Source organism: Podarcis muralis, chromosome 3 (assembly GCF_964188315.1).
Source record: "Podarcis muralis chromosome 3, rPodMur119.hap1.1, whole genome shotgun sequence".
Lineage (NCBI taxonomy): Eukaryota > Metazoa > Chordata > Lepidosauria > Squamata > Lacertidae > Podarcis > Podarcis muralis.
The window spans coordinates 76,294,994-76,310,821 of NC_135657.1; the positions used below are offsets into that span (position 1 = coordinate 76,294,994).

A 15,828-nucleotide genomic window follows, 5' to 3' on the forward strand; every position below is an offset into this window, starting at 1 on the left:
TGAAATGCTGCAATGGTGTCTTCATTTACCCACTGTAGTAAGATTATCCATTTATTTAACAATCAGCTGAAATAATCCCCAGTGATTTCAGGGCAACTTACTTTCAAAAAAGTTTGTTTAGAATGAAGGTGTTGCAGGATGGAATTATTAAATCATCAAGCATAAGTCAAGGACAATAGTATTCATGAGTAATTCCTAATGGACATGTATAATATTGCTACTAGATCCCTTATGTCTGTGCATGATGTAGTCGATTAATACTGTCATAACATTGTCATTGTGCAGGCTTTATGCAATGCCACTGTAATTGCTTATAGTACATTGCCAGAATAAGAAACAAAAATGGTTGGAGTTGGGGAGTAGTGGCAAGGGAAATGCCAAACCTTTTTGATCTTATACTCTCCTCAATTACAATGTAATGTGACAAACCAACAGCAAATTTGGGCTAAATTAAAACACTCCCACCGAAACCAATGGTGAAACCAGTGTGAATGTCTCCATCATCAGCTCTCAACACTTTGCTCTCGTTTACATGAGAAAAGAGGATTCCAAATAACTAATCAAATAATCATGACAAAATACCAGGAGTATATAAGTCCAGTAAAGCAAAACAGCTCAATTATGATAGCACAGGGCTACACCATGTCTAGAACCCTGGGAAGTGGGTCTTGGCTATGGATTTATTTATTTATTTAGCAAGTTTTGTATACAAAGTGATTGTAGTAAAACCCCAAAACAGTTTACAAATAGAATAAAATAACAGAATTAGTAGCAAAAAAATCCAACTATGTAAAACACTCAAAAACAATTAAAATCAGCAATAAACTAAAAACCAGATTGAAACACATGTCCACAATCTATATGTTTGTATAGGCTTGCCAAAACAAAAACATTTTTAGCAAGTGTCGAAAGGAGTACACTGAAGGTGCCTGCCCAATGCCATTAGTGAAAGAAGCTACTCTACATGAACACAATGGAAACTGCACGGACAGGAATCTGCAAAGTCACAAGAAATGTATCTCACATCAAACCACGTTTCAGTACCACTGAAAGACCCAAAGATGATAACTTCATAGAAAGGGACAATGTCATCCTGCTCACCACTCCTGCTGCATCAAATCCAGCACTCGATGGTCAGTGCTACCAAGCAAGGACCAGACATCATGCTCCAAGCTATTTGCAGGCTTATGTTATATGAAGGAATCTGTTCTTCTGAATCATAGGTGAATTTTCCAGTTTTATTCCATTGCTTTATTTGTTTAGTTTTATTATTTTAGTTGCAGTTTTTATTGTACAGTTGTAAAAGTGTTGTCAAGTGTTTTAGGATTTCTCAACTGTTCTGCGGTTTTATATTTAGGGGGAAAGGAAGGGTGGAGGTGGACGGTGTTCTCAAAGCTATCAGCATGAGTTTGACCAAACTGCGGGAGGCAGTGGAAGACAGGAGGGCCTGGCGTGCTCTGGTCCATGGGGTCACGAAGAGTCGGACACGACTAAACGACTAAACAACAACAATCTTTATGGAAAATGTAGGGTACATTTGTAAGCTTGGGATAATGAACTGAGCAGGGAAGGGGAGACCATGCCCCAGAGCATTATATCTGCATTTCTTCCTTAAGCACCCAAAGAAAAGAGATGGAACTCCAAAGCACTCTTAACACATGACCATGGAGGGTCTCCATATCCCAGGCATGTCCAAAGTCCGTTTCGGGGGCTTAATCTGGCCTGCCGGTCGGTTTAATCCGGCCTCTGTAGTAGTTTATTTCCTGGGATAAAATCCTAAAAAAAGTTCAGCAACGTCAATCCTACCTTCACTTCATCAAATGTGGCCCTCTTTGAAAAAAGTTTGGACACCACTGCCATATCCCATAAATTCTGTCCTGAAACATGGGGGATTCAGTGTCTTAGTTTACAAAGTCTCCCTTATTTAACAGGTTGAATCAATGCCTCTCAAACAGGGGATATATGCACTTTGCATATACAGGGACATCATTGGCCACAAAACCCCAAACTAGCTCCATTATAAGTAAGTGATGTCCACTTGATTGTGTAATTAATTTCTGTTTGTGCAACATGACTTCCCCTACACTTTCCCCTCCTTGTAATCCCTCATGTGCCCTCCCATATGTGTTTCAGGGGGTCCCACAAACACACCCAAGCAGATTTGTGGAGTGTGCAGGGGGGCTGCAGGGAGCAAGAGAGGAAGGAAAAATCCAATTGTATTGGGCACAATGTTGGCTGTCACCCATTCTATTAAATCCCAAGTGATTTGAAATTGGTTATTCTGAAAGAGATGATTAATGTGATATAAACGTTTAAGGTTTATGATTTAAGTAGAAAATATATATATGCATGTTTTAAAGAAAACTTTGTTGTTATCCTCTCTGGGTACAGAGAGAAAAAACACAGAAAGGCGGAAAAAACCCACAGCCAAATAATTTGTGAAAATTCATGTAATCTTTAACAAGAATCTGTATTAACTGCAATCATTCTGGAGATAAGGGTTGCTGAAACAAAACCTGAGAAGACCCTTAAACACTTGAAAATTCCAAATATTATATAGTATTACAGTACTGTTATTTTCATTATTTTCTTTATTGTTGTCTGTTCTGGTTATCACATTAATACTTTTCATGCCCTTGGAACCTCGAAAGGACTTTTTCTTTCCATTGCCTCTTTTTCAGTGAAGAATTTCAGCCACTGTTCTCTAATTCATTACAGAAGTTTATATCTTTATCTGTATCACACCATTTTAATGTTTTCAATAATGTTTCCAATATAATACCTTCTTCAGTTGTTCCAACCAACTGATTGCATATGATTAACACAGAATCACAGATTAGAATTCAGTAGCATTTTCCAAAACGCACCCCCCAAATCAACATCTGGAGTCAGCTGCATTCTAGTTTTTTCAAAACACAGTAAATTCTCATAGTATTATTTTAAATATACATTTTGCTATATAACCCCCTGTACTTAAAATATTATTTCATGAAATAATATAATTCATATATTTCAGATATATGAAACTATCATTTAAGAGCATTAGGAGTGGAAATCTCTTTTATCCAGCATATTTCTTCCTCCCCACCCGCTTGCAGGTAAAATTAACCAATTTAGTCATACACATTTATAAACCAGTGAGATGATTGAACACCCCACCCCCCACTACTTCAGCCATCCACTCAGCCATAATGCTCAGCCATTGGCCTTGGACGACTTAACTTCTTACCTTGACAGAGATGTTACAAAGCCAAAGCGAGATAAGCATATAGTGTTGAACTTTGACATTTTGTTTTAATAAATCAAAATCCAAGGTATATAAATAAAGAACACACACAGAAGTACGAATTGCCAGCCCAATCCTTCTTAAAAGTCAATAAGCCCCAAGCATCTTCCATATACCTGTGTTGAAGTATTATCCTAAACTCAGTCTATGCTAAAATTCACCTTCACCCCGTCAGTGATTATTCTGGTGCAGATATTCCCCAGGTGTAGATGGCATACTAGAATTTCATGCTGATTTGGCAAAACCAATCTGGGTGCAGGTCACCATAATGAGTGCATCTCATATACCTAAAATGTGCTTGGGGATGGGGGCTAAACCTTTCTATTCAGCATCCAAGGCTGTTTCGTCATATCAGTGATCTTTGCAGAATTAAGCCTGCGTATGTTAATCTCTTAACAGTAGGTTGGCTGGCATTTGCTTTAAGAAGTGGGATCAATGAATTAAAATTGTTTCCCCTAGTCCTGCCTTAGTCTCACTCCAATGGAGCTAACTATCTGTACGGTGGGTGCAAATGGAGAGTCCTCATGCACAACAGCATGCAGGCATGCAGCCACCTGTCACACACAGAGGATCTCTAGATTGGGTTCAGTGCCTGGAGTTTTCCTAACTAAGCACCGTCATCAGAGTTTTATTGAACCAGCAGCAACAGGCTTATGTCAAACTGTAAGGTATCTGAAGCAACTGCTGCTACATGGATCATGGTGCCTGTTCATGATGTTGGTTCAGTTTAAGGGATAAAATATCCAGCTGATATTTGCTTTAATGTAATGTACAATCCAATAACAAATGTTCCAATTAATTCCAATTTCTTAATAAATTACTTTATCTAACCAGTGTTTGTACTAAGGCAAGTCTGCAGAATTCTTCTTTGTCTATAGATGCAATTATTTCTTATTTTATTCCCTTTATTACTAGTACATAGCAATTATTCTACTTAATTTTTCATTCCCTATATTATGGTGAACATATTAGACACTTACTTTATTTTATTTTTGCAAACAAAGGCACTGTGTTGCATTTTCCATTTTATTTCTTCCTCTAGTTATTTTATTGTACTGTAGTCCTTTCCTATTCTCCATAGAACAAAGGTTTCTGAATATATGGAGGTAAACTTCTCATAGGTCTAGGCTGAAGTGGTACAAATGCAAAAGCCTTTAAAACGAGGGGGAGGTAGAATTCTATGTTTAAGTTACAACCCTCCACATGTGGCTAATGAAATAATGCTTACCTTAAAAGGGCGAGGGAAGGTGAAGGTTAAGATGAAACAAGGAACCACAAATGTAGCATTTGTATATATATGCATACAATGGTGTCGGGTGTGCAAAAAGAGAACAAGGAACCACTTCTCTCTTTTTTCACATGTGACACCATTGTATGCATATATATACAAATGCTATATTTTTTCTGAAAATATTTTTTTGGGGAAGGGAAATCACAGCAATAGCTTTTGAGCTACAGCTTAATATGGTGATAGAAAAGCAAACCCTCCATGACATAACCATTACTAGTAATGACAGACTGACTCATTGCCATAAAAACCCATGGAACTGATAGTTTTGAACTACCAACAACGTTTCAACTATTAGCAATTACTAGCTAGTTTTCAGCAATCCAGGAGCTCTCAAAAGTTACTGTCAATGCTCACAAATCAAGCACAGGTTCACAAATCAAGTGCTACAACCTTGGTTTCTAGGTAGATACCAGTATTCAAAAAGACATTTCACTGTGCCTGTGAAACTTACTGTGTGTGAATGTGGTGTGTGTGTGCTTTTAAAGCATTCCATCCTATAATCCAAAATATATGCTGCTGCAGTATAAACGAAGAAAAGTCCCTTTGTCATATTTGACAGACACACATGCACTGAAAACCGAAAACCCAAATAGGAATTATAGTAGGATTACTACTACATGCTCCAATTTCTTCAGTTCAGCAGAACCATTATTACAATAAACACTGACTCAGGTGTGTGTGTGTGTATGCTCATATTTCAAAGATTACAAGATTGCAGAGTTACTTCAGCAACAGGCTCAAAAACCTATGTTTCTAGTGTAGCTGGCGATGCTGTCTATAAAGTAATGATGGGGTGTTGGGGGGGTGAGTGGAGAGAGAAACTGCTGTCATAACAACCCTTCCACAGAGCACTACTGAAATACTGAAAATAGTCTGAAAATACTACACAGCCTACAGCGATATAAAGGGAGGGGGAAGAGGAAAAAGGCATTTCAGTAATGCAACATCCCCATCCTCCCATCTGGAAGGAGACCTAAGAAGAGGGGTGGGGTGCTTTGGCCATTCATTCTTGGCGTCTCCTTCCTGCCTTCGCCCTGAGAGCATCCTAACGGCTTACCTATGGCCCCCAATCACATCACCGCAGCCCTGGGGAGCCAGGTGTGCAGGGTGCCCTCTTCTTCTGCATAGATGGCATTCTTTGCTCAGTCGCGAGGAATGGTCCAGCGCTCCCGTGGAGAACTCCTGGCGCGAGCCCAGCCAGCTAGCGGGCAAGCAGGAATCTCTTTTAAAGACTTCATTGTACGGCAAGGAGCAGGAGGAGGAGGAGGGAAAGGGAAAGGAGAGAAGCCTGCAAGGGCACGAAGGGACTGTCGAGGGGGAAAACCTCCACAGCTCCTCTTCACCCACTTCTCTCTTTCGAAACAACCACCCAAAAAAATCAGGAAAAGTTAATAGCTGCTCTGAAAGGAGCAGCTCTCAGAGAAAGGTCTCTTCGGGTGCGCTGAGGACTCAAAAGGGGTAAAAAAAGGATGAGCGAGAGGAAGAAGGGAAATGCCTCCTGGGTGCCCAGTGACCCCAGAGGCCAAGAGGGACACGTGCTATTCAAAAACCACGCTGGAGGGTTCTGGGGCGCTGGACCCGAGGAGATTGGGAAGCTGTTGTTGCTATCCTCGTCCCAAGAACAGGCTCCCTTTCTCGCTCTCCTTCCCTCAGACGGTCTCCTCAGCTATGAGGGGCTGCCCAAAGGCGAGCCTGCTCCCTTTCCCTGCGGGGCAGGAATGCCGCTGACTGACTGACTGACTTGTCCCCCTCAGGCAGCCGCCCGCCACTTGCCCCGAAGACCGAGAGCGCGCCAAAACGCCCCCCTCGCCCGCCCCCCGCCGCCACCCCCTTCGCCGGCTAGAGCAGGTGCTCCGAGGGAGGAGCCACTCCTTCACTCACCCGTCCTCGGTGGGAAAAGGCGTGAGCGCAGCCGAGGCGCCGCCCTGGGGGCAGCGGGGCAAGAGGAGCAGCACGAGCAAGAGCGGGCGCAGGGGGGAGCGGCCGAGCCGGGGCTGCTCCTGCGCGCGCTCTCGCTGCCCATCCTCGGCGCCGGTGCTGGATGGAGGAGGCTCGGAGAAAGAGAGAGAGAGAAGCAGGAGAGGGAGACACGGAGAGAGAAAGGACTCAGCCTGGGGCTCGCGCACGCGCGCGACCGGCGGGCGCGCGACCGAGCGGGGGGGGGGGAGAGAGAGGGTGGCTGGGCTGCTGGTGGCGATGTGAGGCGCGCGCGGGGTCGCTGCTGCTGCTGCTGCTGTGGAAGACGCCGGCTGGTGTCGCCGCGGTCTTCCCGCTTCGCCTCCCCCCCCCCCCCTGCAGCGAAGCCTCGCGGTTTCGACCCGCTCGCCGAGGAAGTCGGAGCCGCTCGGCAGGGCTGGGGTGGGCGAGAAGGAGAGCCGAGGCTGACGGAGCGCGCAGGCAGAGGGGTCTCCTTTTGTGAGGGGCCTCCACCCCCTCGGTTTCTCGCGGCCCCTTCTTGGCACCGCGCACCCACAGCAGCTCCTTCCGCGGGGAAGGTCGTTCTGTGGGAGAAGGGCAGCGAGAGCCCCCGGCCGCCCCCTCCCTCTCTCGCTCTCGGCTCTTCGTCTTCTTCCCCTCCCGCTCGGCGACCCCCCCCCCCCCGGTTCTCCAGCGCTTCCTCCTTCAGAAAAGGAGGAGAAAAAGAGGCAGGCAAATCAGGGTTATGCAAAAGCCAGGCAGAAGCATCCCTCATGGATGTGTGACACATCGCAAGACGGGCTTTTCCTTCCTCGCTGCTATGATCATTTGTCCCCCTTGTGTGTGGTTTTGCCACATCGCCTTTGTTGGCAACAACGTAACGCGCGTGCAACAATGAGGAGGCGAGGAAAGCGGATGGCTAAAGACATGTCCGTTTCAGATCGGAGAGGGGGGTGGGGGTGGGAAGGCTGGATCTGCCTCTTCGCCTTTGCAAATAAAGGTATCATCCAAACACGGCGGGGGGCGCACGTCCGAGCTGGGCAGCCGAGCGTAAAGGCAGATCCAGCAGCAGCACCCGACGCTTGCGCACGTGCTGCTCTCAGTATTTGTTTTCTTGTCTAGCTGGGAAGGAAGAAAGGAGTTCGGGATACAGAAAGGATGCTCTGTTCTGAGCACTTGCTTCTAGCCAGCCAAACAGACTCAGGAAGGAGACCTTCTGAAAATAGAAACAGCCTTACGCTGGGATCAGGAAGAAGTTTGCGATGCAGAGCTTTGCAGGAATGCACAGGACATCTCAAGGGATTTGTTAAAACTAACAAATAGTGCCATCAAGTAAATTGACGTTTAAGCCTATCGAAACGTATTTTGACGTGCAAGGCCCAAGGGGGGGGGGGTGTAACTATATGGAAATTAGGCAAGCAGGTGCCAACAACAGATACTGGACTGTCAGCGGCTACCTAAGCCATACTTTTTCAACCAAGTGTAATTCTGAACACTGAATGCCTACAGCTCATACATATAGGAAGCTGTAATCCACACTGGTTTCTCGCTGCTCTAATTGGCTGAAAAGAACCACCTATGATGCACAGAGTGAATGATATCTGGGAGGAAAGTATCTTCTTTGTTTTCTCTGTGGCACTTCTTGAACTCTCTGCTCCACTCAGGTTCTGGTGTTCTGCCTCATCCTAATTAAGGACTAGGTAAGACACACAACAGGGACGCGGGTGGCGCTGTGGGTAAAAGCCTCAGCGCCTAGGGCTTGCCGATCGAAAGGTCGGCGGTTCGAATCCCCGCGGCGGGGTGCGCTCCCGTTGCTCGGTCCCAGCGCCTGCCAACCTAGCAGTTCGAAAGCACCCCCGGGTGCAAGTAGATAAATAGGGACCGCTTACTGGCGGGAAGGTAAACGGCGTTTCCGTGTGCTGCGCTGGCTCACCAGATGCAGCTTTGTCACGCTGGCCACGTGACCCGGAAGTGTCTCCGGACAGCGCTGGCCCCTGGCCTCTTAAGTGAGATGGGCGCACAACCCCAGAGTCTGTCAAGACTGGCCCGTATGGGCAGGGGTACCTTTACCTTTACCTTTTAAGACACACAACAGCAATGAGACAGAATTGAGTGGTACTGCAAAGTGCTTTGGAGCACAGTTTTTTAAAACAAATCGAAATCGAAATGACACAAAAAAATAAAATTGATATATCGGCTAATAACAACAAAATAAAGGCAGAATACATTTGAATACAGTATAAGGTATATTTCAAAATACCATATGCTTAGACATGAATGTGGGTAGCATTGCTATTTTCTTACCCTACCAGTATTCAGCTGGAAACTGAATACTATGATGATGATGATTGATTGCTGCTCCTCTCCCTCAGGTCCCAGGATGTGTTACACATTAACACAATACTAAAAACAATATAAAAAACAACTTACTAGACCAGATGAACATGTGGACTGGCCTACCATAGCTCCTCTTAGATTCTACAGTGTTACAACAAGAAGGGGTCAAATGCAAAAACGTGGGGGGAGATTGAGGAGACAAGAAGAACATATGGACATAGACTGCAGGGAGCAGCTCATCCGCTCTGCTCTGCAGCTGATCTTTGCAGAGCATGGCATAAATGCCATCACTAAATGGCTAAATGCTGGCACAGAAGCAGAAGGTGAAAGAGGATATAGGAATTACCTGAACATGAGCCAATAGCATAATGCCTCTTTTCAATGGCCTCTGCGTGTGATATGTGCCAGAGGTGTGTATTCAGTCTAGGTGAATCCAAGAACTGAAGCAAGCTGCCTCAGAAAGATTCAGGAGTCATCCAAGCCAAATTGGGCTGTTCAGAAACCCATTTGAGACCAATTCAGAGATTTGGAAGGGCACAGAGACACAGGCAGCAAATGTGTGAAAATTGATAGATTTTCCTGCAAGCTCTCTATGTAAGGAAAGCACCAAAGAGTAGGAGGGAGAAAGGTATAATTTTATGGTTGACAGCTCTGCTTCCAACCAAGGGATCACTTTACCTGGACACTCCTTTCCCCCTCTGCTTTCAGTAATGCAATGTAGAAGGAAATGGTTGGCTAGCATCAACTGAGCAGGAACAAATATCTAACCCCTTCTTCCACCCCCATTCCAAATTTCTTCGAATTCTGCTGAAAAATTCAAAAGGTTATAGGCAAGCCTTAAAAAAACAAAACACCTCAAAATGTAAAGCTTGCTTACATTAAAAACCCCTGCATCTATTTGTCTGAAACTTGATAGGTTTCAATCTACTGTATGTGCCTGCATATTTCATTCAATTTGGTTAAACAGCAGAAAGGTTGCTGCCAATTGTTGATTTCCCTTGATATTCAGTGTGGAGGTTAAGAAGCTTCAGATATTCTGTGTACACACATTTAAAGAATTATTTCATACCTGAGCCTCTTGCCTCTTGCCAATTTATCCATCTCTTTGACCTCCCTTCCTTTGCTTTATAATCACTGTCCATACACTGTTCTAATGAGGTTCTTGTGTACTGCAGGTTTGTACTGGACTGGGCTAATGGATCCACTCAGAAATACTACTGCTGGAAACCTGGTAAAATGGCCTAGTAGTATGCTTTTTACACAAATTGCAGGAAACGCATCTCCATAGGAACTAATTGTTAGGACATTCCTGAAAGAGGACATGCCTTTCTCTTCAGTTCGCTCAGCTGGGGCTTTTATAACCTGAGCCTGTCTGCCTGGAAAGACTGCAGTTTGAGTCAGAGGCTGAGCAGAATTTTGGGGTGCTTGCTGTCTTTCCCAGGATATTGATGTGGGAGCAGCGGACATTTAAGCTGTGCATTTCCCTATGTTCAATCTGTATATTTGAAAATAAAGCCAAATATGGGAAATATCAACAATTTCCGGTGACCTTTGAAAAGTTGTCTAGGTAAAAGCAGAGTTCCTGGAACTTCTCACGTCTCAGAGAAGTGGGGCAAGCATAACTGTATGATGCTCAAACTGCTGCCATATGGACCTTTATAAAGTTAATGGGTATCATCGGATGAAAAAGCACTGGTCTTCTGCTCTCTGTTAATCCTAAGCAAGGCAAGTCCTTCCCTCCATTAAAACTGAGCGAGCCAAACATGTAATATCTGCAATGTCTCCAAGTCCACAAGTTAAAGATTAGCAGGGAGATGGAAAGATCTGGGTGCGAATTTTCACCAGCACTTTCCTCTACCCCAGATGGTATCTAACATCTTTCCCAAGTCCCAGCCAGGTGTGGGTTCCAGTTGGTCACTCAACAGCAGTTGTCAATCCAATATGGGGAATAGAATCCTTAAAAGTGGTCTGTGCCACCACCACCCTGCCATCTTGGTTCATCATCCCTCAAGAGCTAACCATCTACATTCTTCCAGTTACAGATAGGTAGCCGTGTTGGTCTGCCATAGTCAAAACAAAAAAATTCCTTTCAGTAGCACCTTAAAGACCAACTAAGTTAGTTCTTGGTATGAGCTTTCGTGTGCATGCACACTTAAGTATCTGAAGAAGTGTGCATGCACACGAAAGCTCATACCAAGAACTAACTTAGTTGGTCTTTAAGGTGCTACTGGAAGGAATTTTTTTGTTTCATCTACATTCTGTTACTCATCAGTCGACTGAGAACCTGTTTTCAACTTTCGAGGCCAGCATAGATAGATCTACAGCACTCCTGTCACTTTAAACCTGCTTTGTGCACTTGCCTTCTTACCTCCCTTCTTAATAAAATTTCATAAAACTTGGCTCCTGGGGGTCAAGAGTGTGTGCACTTGCCAGTCTCAAGGATTCTTGTAGTCTCCCTCATGCCAGTAGGTTACTTGGGTTCCATGATGTAGAGTTAACCATTATGCTGCTACTTCAGCTATAGGTGGCACTGTGCGAGTCAAGCTGCGGTTTAGACTGTTCTTTGTGCAATGAAGCTGTTCCACTATTCAGCAACCATTTTGGCCTGGCCTCTTCTCTGAAATCACCTGTAAGGTTCATGCTATAGAAGTATGCTATTTTTTTTTGGGGGGGGGGGGACTAAAGATCAGCAAGTTGTGTGATCCGTGGGAGAGGCAGCTTTCACTTCCTACTGTAGGTAATAGTAGAGGGATCTGGCTGAGAAACACAGGTCATATTGCATCAGGATCCTGTGATCTAGTATTTCCTTGGATGTCCCAGTATTTTTTCCCTTCTGATGTGCTGTGAGTTGAGAGTGAAGTGGAATCCTAAAGCACAGAAAACCAAACAACATCAAACTGTCCTAAAATGATTTAATATGCAAGATGCAGAATTTAGCATGTCATTGAGTGGAAAGTGAGGATGGGGGGAAGAATCATGGAGAAAGGAGGTTTAAAGTTGCATGTTAACTATCAGCCTCCAAATTATGGGAGGAGTCTTTTGTAAAACTCTTTTAAACAAACTTTTAAATAAACAACAAGCACTTTTTATTAGGTTTGACTCTTGTCAGAGAAATGGACTGGGTTGTAGTTATACATACACACTCCATTTCTGCTACAACACCATATTTACTATTATCCATTTTCCTGGAAACATTCCAGTATCATGAATTTTCAAATGCAATTTCTGCATTTGAAATATTATCTTGTAAATAATAGTGCCAAAGAAGCACCAAGTTATTTAGCCTTCTCTGCATCATCTGCCAGTATCCATCTTTCTGAGATGAGGAGTGGTGTCAGCCTTCCTTATATATTATGAAGTGTTTGCTTAGAGGTTTTCCAAAAGTTATTCATTGAAAAAATTAACTGAGTTTGGTCATTAAATCAAACAGGAGACCAGTGTCCCTACACTTCTACATTAGAACCAGTAATGGTTTCAGGGTGTTTTGGGTAAACTATTACCAATTTGGCAAATAGCACCACTCATTTCTTCGCAAATGTAGAACGCTTGTTTGATGGTGTAGAATTATATAGGAACAGAGCAAGCCATCTGATTTATTTATGTTTTCAAAATCCTGCCTTTGAATTAGCATTCTCAAGATAGCTAACAAAATTAAATTCCACAAAGAAAATATACTAAATCAATGGAAAAGCATTATAACAGTCCTGCAAAGTATGTGACTCCCCAATCCAAAAATAGCTTACCAGCCATTAATTGTGATCTGCCAAGTGCTTGACAACCTGTGAGTGTGCACTGGCATTTTGCAGCTAGCAAAACAGGGGCTTCATTGAGGCCCTGGTGAATAGGCATGCATGACCTGTGGGCTACACTTGCTATATAGTTCACAAGTTCTGCAAGTGTGCAATATACCAAACATGAGAATATAGTAATTGCGGCGGAGGGAATGGATGCTTGGTTTTTGGCCACTCTTTCTGCTTCTGTTATTTGGTGTTATCCACTATCTTCCTTTGTAAAATTTTGAAGGTGGGGGCTCCAACAGACTATCCAAACAGTTAAGACAGTCCAAGGCTGGCCTGCCCATGAGGCGAGATGAGGAGGTCGCTTCAGGCAGCAGATCTGGGCCCGAGGAGTGCATTGCTCTCCACCACACCTCCTACTCAGACATGCTACACCCTTGCCATGCCTGCACTGTGGATAAGCTTTCCCGCCCTGTGGGTACCTGCCCCCCCGGCAGCAGTGGGGGGTGTGTACCCACATCAGCCACAGGGTTCACCAGAGGATGAGGAGACAGGGGTGGGGCAGGGTGTATCCAAAAGGAAGAAGGAATTGCCAGCCCTGGAAGAATTGCTGGTGAAATTCACTCCATGGGAAAGGCAATTTGACTCCACTAACCCAGAAATAGTACCTCAGGTTAAGAACTTTGCTTCAGGATGAGAACAGAAATCGTGCTCCGGTGACACGGCAGCAGCAGGAGGCCCCATTAGCTAAAGTGGTGCTTCAGGTTAAGAACAGTTTCAGGTTAAGAACGGACCTCCAGAACAAATTAAGTACTTAACCCGAGGTACCACTGTACAGATACCACTGTACAGTGGTACCTCTGGTTAAAATTTAATTTGTTCTTAACCTGAAACTGTTTTTAACCTGAGGTGCCACTTTGGCTAGTGGGGCCTCCCGCTGCTGCCGTGCTGCCACTGCACGATTTCTGTTCCCATCCTGGGGCAAAGTTCTTAACCCAAGGTACTACTTCTGGGTTAGCAGAGTCTGTAATCCGAAGTGTTTGTAACCCAAGGTACCACTGTATATTATGGCTAAGAGCAGATGACAGACAAACCCCTCCAATAATTCGTCTAATCACTTTTTAAACCCATCCTTTAAAGCTGTGTACTGGCCATCAGTATATCTTGTGGCAGTGAATTCCACAAGTTATCTATAGATTGTGTACAGATGCACTTTCTTTAGTTTGTCCCAAAGGTAGTGATCATCAATTTCATTGGCTTTAGTATTACGAGATGAGAGCCAAACAAAAAGGCTCTTCCTCTCCTTTCTTCATACATCATGCATAATTGTGCAAACCCATTTACTCTCCCACCCTGTAAATCCTTATTTTTCTAAACTCACAAAGCCAGAGCACTCTAAGCTATCCTCATGGGCAAGATTTCCTTTGCTCTTTTCTGCACAACTCTGCAACATACTTTTTGAAATGGGCCAACCAGAAGTGTCCAGAATATTTCAGATGCTGTTGCACCACAGATTTATACAAAGCCATGGGAACTGACAGTCTACATCTATGAGCAGATATTAATTCTTAATGATAATTAAATGATTGCGCGCCTGTCCCCATTAGCTGATTAGAGTGCTACATTTAGGCAGCGAGATGGAAACGGCATTAGAAGCTTTCTTCTGTAATAATACGCAAAGCTGTCTATTCATCTTGTCCTGAGCTGGCATGGATAAGAGGAGGCATTTTCTCAAAGTGGGGAGGAATGGGGAACGGGCCTGCCTTGGACCCAACAAGGAGCCCACAAGGCAGCAGTGAAGGCTGGTGGTTCACTCCACAGGTAGCTCTGAGTTAGTTAGGCATGAAGGGGCACTGTGTTCTTTGAGACATCTGATTCATGTCCAACTCTCCTGTGCTCTGCCCTTTTTGCAGGAGCACTAAAGGTAAAGGTAAAGGGACCCCTGACCATTAGGTCCAGTCGTGACCGACTCTGGGGTTGCGGCGCTCATCTCACTTTATTGGCCAAGGGAGCCGGCATACAGCTTCTGGGTCATGTGGCCAGCATGACTAAGCCACTTCTGGCGAACCAGAGCAGCGCACGGAAATGCCATTTACCTTCCCGCTGGAGCGGTACCTATTTATCTACTTGCACTTTGACGTGCTTTTGAACTGCTAGGTTGGCAGGAGCAGGGACCAAGCAACGGGAGCTTCAAGTCCAACTCTCCTGTGCTCTGCCCTTTTTGCAGGAGCACTAGACACTCTTAAAAGGCATGAAGATGGATACCCCTTCATTATGTGGCCTCCCTCCTGGTGCTATCCCTGTGGCATGGCTGTGTGGTCCATAGGACTCAAGTAACAGCACCCGCTTGTCCTTTAAAGCAAGATAATTTAAAGAGGAATGGTGTGCTTTACAACACAACATTTGTTGAGAGGTGAACAATTTTTGTGAATTGCTGCAATGCAAATTTAGGAAATATTAGACTTGAAAGTCATTTGTTTATGTTAAGTATGGGGAAAATGTCAGCAACCTTAGCAAAGCTTTCTATGTTGGAAGAATTCTCTGTACTTGAATTTGGTCATTCATTGCTCTTCCAAAGCAGCCAAGAGGTGTTAATGAGGTTATGATATGCTTTGTATATAACAGGTAAACTGTAATGATGATTTTTGCCCTCATTTTAATTTGATGTACTTGCTTCATGTATGCAGATTTACAAATAGAGAGATATAGATATGCTTTGCTTTTCATTTAAGATAGATTGTAATGTGTCCATGCTAACCCAAAGAGTAGATTGTGGCTGAAACAAAACTACTGCTAAGGACAGGATGCTAATAATGTAACTGAGAAGAGAAGCCAGACAATATGATCTAGTCCTTAATCATTTTCAATGTTTGAGGTGGAGAGATATCACTTATGGGAATGCTAATGTAATTATAATTTTCATCCAAGTTTCTTCATTTATTATTAAAACGGGAAGATAGAAATTATTGTGTTGCAATTACTTACCTGTCCCGAAGCAAAAAAAACCCCGGTGACTAATTAGGGAACCTTTTTTTAGGATAAATGTTGAAGTCAGATGCGGTCTGCTGACAATACATAACTGGAATGTTGCTCATTACGACATGGGAAATGGTGAAAAGATTCAAGTAGAAATTTTAGGGTTTTCTAAATAACCCCTGTATCACTAGCATCACTAGGTTAACATCTGCAGTGTTTAAATTAACATTGACATCCATTGGGCAAAATATTTTTGGATGACACCTACTCAAAGGGGTTCGCTG

At 43.9% G+C, this 15,828-nt stretch overlaps 1 protein-coding gene across 4 annotated transcripts in view; it reads right to left on the reverse strand.

Moving 5' to 3' along the window:
* FUT9 (fucosyltransferase 9) overlaps nucleotides 1–7,100 on the reverse strand; it is a 56,865-nt gene extending 49,765 nt beyond the window's left edge. For 2 of the 4 annotated variants that reach the window (XM_028723003.2, XM_028723002.2), the window contains exon 1: nucleotides 6,459–7,100. In XM_028723003.2, coding sequence (XP_028578836.1) covers nucleotides 6,459–6,600 — 142 coding nt within the window. In that variant the 5' untranslated portion in view covers nucleotides 6,601–7,100. Of the gene's footprint in view, nucleotides 1–1,101; nucleotides 1,370–5,634; nucleotides 6,367–6,458 lie in introns of those variants that run through there. The other 2 variants (XM_028723004.2, XM_077926151.1) reach the window with 2 other exon arrangements.
* Nucleotides 7,101–15,828: the final 8,728 nt, after the last annotated feature.